The sequence below is a fragment of the Malaclemys terrapin genome, chromosome 21 (assembly GCF_027887155.1).
Source record: "Malaclemys terrapin pileata isolate rMalTer1 chromosome 21, rMalTer1.hap1, whole genome shotgun sequence".
In the NCBI taxonomy this organism is placed as follows: Eukaryota; Metazoa; Chordata; order Testudines; family Emydidae; genus Malaclemys; species Malaclemys terrapin.
Window position 1 is genome coordinate 13,371,941 of NC_071525.1, and position 7,356 is coordinate 13,379,296.

The 7,356-nt window shown below is 62.6% G+C and overlaps 1 protein-coding gene across 1 annotated transcript; it reads left to right on the forward strand.

Annotated features, from left to right (window-relative positions):
• Positions 1-2,964: 2,964 nt before the first annotated feature.
• On the forward strand, positions 2,965-7,041 carry NFKBID (NFKB inhibitor delta). Its single transcript, XM_054011348.1, is given in 12 exon segments — positions 2,965-3,049; positions 3,341-3,374; positions 3,604-3,655; positions 3,658-3,875; positions 4,155-4,378; positions 4,840-4,945; positions 5,233-5,379; positions 5,532-5,583; positions 5,790-5,935; positions 6,256-6,366; positions 6,595-6,759; positions 6,973-7,041. Coding segments are annotated over 12 exon segments (1,341 nt in total). The 5' UTR covers positions 2,965-3,032.
• Positions 7,042-7,356: the final 315 nt, after the last annotated feature.

Consider the following 7,356-nt stretch of genomic DNA (forward strand, 5'->3'; position numbering starts at 1 on the left):
GCCCTCCCAACCACTAGACCCCACTGCCCTCCCAGGGCTGGGCGTAGAACCCAGGACCCCTCCTGCTGTAACCACTGGAGCCCCCCAGAGCCAGGAAGAGAACCCAGGAGTCCTGACTCCCAGCCCCCCTGCTCTAACCCACTAGCACCCCCGCAGAACCCAGGAGTCCAGGCTCTCAGTGATCTGGGGACAATCAGAAAGTTATTTAGTTTTAGCCCCGCCCTGCTGAGGGGGTGGGGAGATGTCATTCTGGCCGGCCTCAGAAAGCAGGTGTTTCCACTTCAAGGGGCGGGGCAGTGCTTGCCCCCTATAAGCCGAGACACACACGGCGGCTCGGCTTACTGGGGCAGTGAGCTCGCGGGGAACGGCGGCCGAGGGGCATGCGCTCTCAGAAAGGTGAGTGGGGTGCACTGGCCCTTTAAAAGAGGGGCGTGGCTGCTTTCGGGAGATACATTGTTGCTTCTTTGCTCCTTTTATGAGCTACTGAACAAAAGCGGGGTGCTGTGCCTTTAAGGAGGGGTATCTATATGGGACCAGTCCGTATACAGACTTGCTTAGCTGTTCCGTGAGATATACAGCTATTATAGACCGGGCTGTATTGGCCCAGTATCTCTGTGCCTGAGAATCCTAGAGTGGGCTGTATTGTGCGGCGCGGGGGGGGGGGTGCGCTGTATTGGACCGGTATCACTGTGTCTGGGCTGTAGCTATCATTGACTAGGTTGTATGGTGTAGAGACCAATATCGCTGTGCCTGGGACATTGCTATCATAGACTGGAATGTATTGTGCAGGAGGGGCTCTATATTGGACCGATATCGCTGGGCCTGGGACATTGCTATCATAGACCGGGTGTAGGGGCTTTTTATATTGGAGCAGTCCCTATACAGAATAGGGTAGCTGACATCTGAGTTACAGCCGTATAGACTATTCTGCATTGAGCGGGGGAGGGGAAACCTATATTAGACTGGTTTCAGAGTAGGAGCCGTGTTAGTCTATATCCGCAAAAGGAACAGGCGTGCCACAAGTACTCCTGTTCTATATTAGACTGGTCTCAGTGTAGACTATCCGAGCTGAAACCGGGCTATAATACGTGGGATGGGAGGCGTTCCCAGGGCTGTATGGTCTCTATATACTGGTGCTGTAATAAGGACTGGCTATGGACCGGTTGTTACTGGCAGCTGGTGCCCAGACTGCAGCGATATACGCAACAGGGGGACTGGGGAGTTAGGTGGTTAAGGGCTGCCTGGACCTCCTCGGTTCTGTCTCCACCTCTGGGAGGGGAGTGGGGGCTAGTGGGTGGAGGGGTAAAGGGATCTTCTCTGGGGCACGGGCGGGGGGGGGAGGTGTCTGGGCTGTCCCCTGCCCCCTCTGGGCCTGACAGTCCCAGGGCACTGGTGCGTGGAGCGGAATCCCCGAGCAGTAGCCCTGCGTCACCGGGAAACCCCTGCTAGCGCTGAGCCCTGAAGATGAGGAGGAAACTACCTCTCTAGCGGGCAGCCAATGACAGGCCTCGAGCCCGAGGAGGAGTGGAGGGTCTGGGGAACTCTCAACCCTCCCCAGACCCCGCTGAGGGTCTCCCCTGAGCAGAGGGGGCGGAGCGTCCCTGCGCTATCCCTGGTTTTGATAGAGGAATCCTGTCCCAGGACCCTGACTCTCAGCGCCCCCAGCCCCGCTCTAAGCACTCCTAGTCCAGAGCCAGGGGTCCCCACTCCCCCGCGTTACCCTTCCACACCCGTTTCCAGGACACAGTCTCATTGGTCGGTGTCATCGGGGTGCGTGCGAGTGTCTCTCATTCAGTCTTGGTTTGAATGTGGGGGCGAGGGAGGCGGAAATTAAATCCACTGGGGGGGCGAGGGGAGGGTTGGGGGCATTCAGGGAGAGGGAGAAGGAGAAGGAGGAGGCTGGGCTGAGGTGGGGAAGGGTAGGACTGACCAAGGAGTGGATGAGAAGGGGGGGGACGACAGGGAAAGGGGGCACATGGTCAGGGTAGCTACAGAGCGGAAGGGCAGGCGGGGGTGAGATCCCCCCCCCAGAAGAGAAACACGGGGAGCTCTGACTGGTCAGATGGGGACCACCCCCGACACAGGAGTGGGTCGGGAGCTGCTCTTGGGTAGCAGATGGGGAGGGGGTCACAGGGCTGGGGACAGTAGGCTTTTGTCAGGGGGCTGCCTCCTGTCCCCCCCCCCCAAGAATGGTGACTCCGATTCTCCCCCACCCTGGGCTAAACCACCCCGGGCTAAACCACTCCAGAAACTGACTCTCTCTTTCCCCCCCCCCCCGCCCCAGTTCTGGGTGTGTCAGCCCCAGCTCTGGGAGAGAGCTAGTGGTTGGAGGACTGAGGGCCTGGGAGCCAGGACGCCTGGGCTCTGAGGGGAGTGGGGTAGCTGAGCTGGAGGGGGCTGGGAGCCAGGACTCCCCAGCTCCAGGTGAGAGCCGGGGAGAGAACCTAGCATCCTGACTCCCAGCCCCCGCCCCCACCAGTCGCTGGGGCCCACGTCACTTCCCCGGCGGGCGGCGTGGGGGCTGAGTGAGCTGTTGCTTTCCAGCATGGAAGGAACACGCTGCCGGGTGGCAGGGGCAGAGCTGCCGGGGGCACAGGGCGGGCGGCGGCAGCCGCAGCCAGCAGCAGCGGCCTTTGTGTCTCCGTGTCTCAGACGGTCCATGACACGTTTTCCTCCTGGGGCGGCTTGGAAAGGAAAAATCCGCTGTGTAGGCACCGGCCTGGGTGGAAACGATTGCTCCATGGGTGTGGGGAGGGGCGGTCGGAGAGAGCCTGAGACATCCCATTACTGTTCTACCTACCACTAGACCCCAAAGCTGGAGAGAGAACCCAGGTGTCCTGGCTCCCACCCCAACTCTAACTGCTAGACCCCACTCCCCTGTCACAGCCAGGGGATGGAACCCAGGAGTCCTGGGCTGAATGCTTGGTCTCCCTTCCCCTCGCCAGGCGGTAGAGGAGACAGAAGCGCAGTCCCACCCCAGACAGTGAAGAAGCTTCTGGAGCAGAAGAGACGGCAGCAGACAGCACTGGGCTATGCGGCCAGCTCTCAGGTGAGCGCCCCTCTGCCCTGCCCCCCCAATTTCCCTGGTTGTCTTGGCCACAGCTGAGACCTCTAGCCCCGGACCTCAGGCGTGACTCCTGGTGTGTGGGCCAAATCCCTTCATGTCAGTTCCATTCTGCCTCCCAAGGCGCATGCTGCAAGGGGCTTCTCCTTTACTTCCTGGCCACTCACACAGTGTTATGTGCAGTTGTTACCTGGCTGTTCTACCCCAGAGGTGGCTGCATCTCAGCACCAGGCAAGCTGCCCTGTGACTCATCAGCAATTTGTTTTTTCTCTCTAGGTCCCAACAGATGCCATTGACCCTTCCCAGACAGGTGAGTCAAACATGGACCCCACATTGTAGCTTTCCCCAACCCTAGATACCCTTTGATTCCCTTGGGGTCCCCACTCCCTGTCTGTGGTATGACAACCACAGTGCCCCAGACCCTCTGATCCTTCAGGAGTGCCATCCCCTCCCTCTGTGATCCCCATGCAGTCTCCCAGTCTCCCCTCCCCCCCCCCCCCATGCTTTGCACCCACCATCCATGTCTCTCTCCCATCCAGATGAGTGCCCGGAGCCCATGGGGCTGGGAAGGGGATCTGTGGGGGAATCTGCCCCTGCCCCCCCCCTGGCTCCCTACCCACCTTGGCAGGTCGACCCCTCATGCCATGCGGCCTTCCCCGACTGCCACTATCACTGCTCGGCCGCGGCCAGCAGCTACCAGCCCCCAGGACCCACGTACGATGCAACAGACTCCTATGCCCCCGTGGGGACCGGGGTGTTTGGAGCAGGGGATCCCTACAGCACCATGATGGCAGCCACAGGGGACTTGGAGGTGAGATGGGGGGGCTGTGGGTCAGGAGTGAGGGGCACCGGCAGAGCTGTGGGGCTGGGCTAGCAGTGGGTCAGGAGGGAGGGGCATTGGCAGCTGTGGGGCTGAGCTAGAAAGGGGTAGTGGGTTGGGAGTGGGGGGCACCAGCAGAGCTGTGGGGCTGGGCTAGCAGGGCGCAGTGGGTCAGGAGAGAGGGGCACCAGCAGACCTGTGGGGCTGGGCTAGCAGGGCACAGTGGGTCGGGAGTGAGGGCTATAACCCCCTGCTCTCTCCCCTCGCCAGGTCCCTGTGTCAGCCCCCTCACTGGGCCTGTTCCCAACTCCACAGGCATCCACTGCCCCCTGGATGCAGCCTGCCCGGAGCACCCCCTATTCTGACCCCCTAGAGCTGGGCAGCTTCGGGGACCCGGTTGGGGTGCTGGATCCCAGGGAGCTGGCTACGGCCCGAGCTGAGATCCGGAGCATGGACCCGGCGCGGCTGCTGCATCAGGATGAAGATGGGGACACGTGAGTGTCTGGGGGGACCCCAAAACTCACCCTGCCCCCCCACTCCTGGTAGTGGAGGGAAGGGGGCTTCTCAGCCCTCCCCTCCCCCGATGGGGCATGGGGGGGTGGGGCTGAGCTGCTGTGTCCCAGGGAGGGTAATGGATAGAGCTGGTGGGGGAAATGGGACTGGGGGGGGGGGGGCATGTAGTGGTGAGGGGATGGGATGGTCTGTGTGGGGGGGTTGGTAATGTTAGTGGAAGCTTGGGGGGAGGGATGGGGCAGGGCAGTGAAAGCAGAGGGGAGGGTGGCACAGAGGGGATGGGGGGGGATCTGGGGTTTAGGGATGGGCAGAGAGCAGGTGGCACTAGGGGGTCAGGAGGCAGGTGGAGGGGGTGCAGAGTTGGGTGGCACTGGATGAGGGATCTGCAGGAGTTTCAGGGTGCAAGAGGTGACTGACATAATCTTTCCTTCCCCCCCACCAGGATCCTACACCTTCTGGCTGCCCGGGGGCTGCGTCACTTTGCCCAGGCGGCCGCCGAGGCCTTCAAGGAGTGCGGGCGGCTGGAGATCAAGGAGCACAAGGGCAAGGTGAGTGGGGGTTGGGCAGGAGAATGGAGCTGTTGTGGGTCAAAGGTCGCAGAGCTGTGGGTGGATGGTAAGGGTCGTGCAGATGAGTTGGCCAACAGTGCTGATGGGCCCATGGGTAGAGGTCAAGGGTCATTAGGTGGTGAGGGCACTGCCAGGGGTCAAGGATCACACCAAGGTAGGGGTCAAGGGTCACTGGGTGGTCAGGATAAGGGCATTACTAGGGGCTAAGGGTCTTGCCCTGGGCCCCTTTGCTGCTCTCTAACGCTGGGGTTTCCCGGCCTCCCCAGACCCCGCTGCTGGTGGCTGCCACGGCCAACCAGGCCGAGCTGGTGCGGGACCTGCTGGCGCTGGGAGCCGATGCCAATGCCGCTGACCACAAGGGCCAGACGCTGCTGCACCTGGCAGCCACCTACGGGTTCCCCAACGTCCTCATGGTGAGTGCGTAGCCGAGAAGGAACCCAGGTGTCTGGGATCACAGGCCCTCCGCCCTCACTTCCCAGAGCTGGGGATTGAATGCAGGAGTCCTGTCTCCCAGCCCCTCCCCTCCACCCCCCCAATTGAATTTAACCCAGTTTCTCTCCCCAAGGCTGTGATGGCATCTGGGGTCCTTGTCAACGTGGAGGCCAGGAACTTTGAAGGTAGGACACATCCAGCTATGGGGAGTGAGGGAGCATGCTGGGGACGGGGTCTCCCGGCCTCTCCCAGCAGGTGGTGCTGTGGGAAGGGGGAGACCATGCTGGGGGGAGTGCGGGGGAGCATGTTGGAGGTGGGGCGCCTGACCTCCCCCAGCAGGGAGTGCTGGCTGTGAGGGGGCTGCTCTCACCCCTTCTCTTGTCACCCCCAGGGCAGACCCCTCTGCACTGTGCAGTGATCTCCCACAACAAGGCCTTGCGAGCGCTGGGCGTCGGGACCCTGACCCCAGAGCGGCTGCAGGAGATGTTGGCCTGCATCCAGGCCCTGCTGCACATGGGGGCAGATCACACCAGCCAGGTAGGTGACCGGAGTGGGGGAGGGGGAGTTCTGTGCCCGCTCCCCAGGGTCTGTCAGCCTTGACCCATGCTCGGTGCAGGGTGAGGGAGGATGGGTGGGGAATTCATCACGAGGGCAGACCTGCCCCCTAGCTACCTGCCCCCTTCAATTGCAATGTGGCGGCGGGGGCAAATTGACCTTGCTGATATCATGGGGGTGGTGCTGGGAATTCCTCCCCTCCCCTCCCCCCCACATAGCCCCAGCTGTCCTGGCCTTCTCTCTTCGGTGGGGAGGGGGGGGCAGGATCTGCCCTCACCACCCTCCCATCCCTGCCCTCCCAGGACATAAAGAGCAGCAAGACGGTTCTGCACCTGGCCGTGCAGGATGGGAACCTGTCACTGGTTCAGTTCTTCCTGCAGCTGCCTGGGCCCCGGCAATTCATCAACATGAAGGTGAGGGGGTGAGGGTATCTCCTTGCTTGAGGGGTGTGTGTGTGGGCGGGGGGGAATGGATGGGGGAGAGCCCATTCTGCAGGGGGATGGGGGCTGTTTGGGTGGGGGAAGCTGGGCTGCAGGGGGTGGGGTGGGCTCAGCCAGGCCTGCTGGGGAGGGGGTGCTGTCCTGGTGGGGGGCAGGGCTGTGTGTGATCCTCTGTCCCTCCCCTCCCTTCCCCCCCCCCAGGCCCACGGGAACACGGCTCTGCACATGGCCGCAGCCCTGCCGAGCCCCCCCTGCCAGGAGAGCCTCGTGCGGCTGCTACTGAGCCGGGGAGCTGACCCCAGCGCTCGCAACCTGGAGAATGAGCAGCCGGCCCATCTGCTGCCCCCCGGGCCTGGGGGAGACCAGGTGAGACCCCCAGGAGACCCACCTCCCCTCTGACACTCCGCCCCCCCAGACCTGGAGGCCTCCCTAGCCCTGGTGGACCCCAAAACTCTCCCCCAGCCCTGCCTGGCCTCAACGGAAGCAGGTGCATCCTGCCTTCAGGGGGGCCATAGTGTGTGGTTGGGGGTTCTCCAGGATCCCCCCCTAACTCAACCTCTCCTCTTCTTCCCCCCCCAGCTGCGCCTCTTGTTGAAGAGCCGGCGCCCGCTCCCTGGCGCTGCCCGCCGTCCCGCCCAGCCCCCCTAGATCCATGGCTGCTGAAGGAAGGGGGCGGGAGGGACTCATCTGGTGCCGCTCAGTGAAGTGGGGTGGGGGGGAGAGGATTTGGCATTTCTCTGGAAAGTTGTCTGTAATATTTTCTGTATTTAACTAACTTATTGTATGGGGGCCCCCCGGACACCTGGGTTCTCCAAGTCCCCTGCTCCCTTGTTGCTTGGACCCCCCTGGGTCCCACAGTAGGAGGTAGCATGGCCACCCAGATGCCTGGGTCTGCTGCTGCCTGCCATGTGGGGCTGCAGCCCCTTGCCTTCCCCCTCTTGGGGCTGGGCATGTGACTACCCC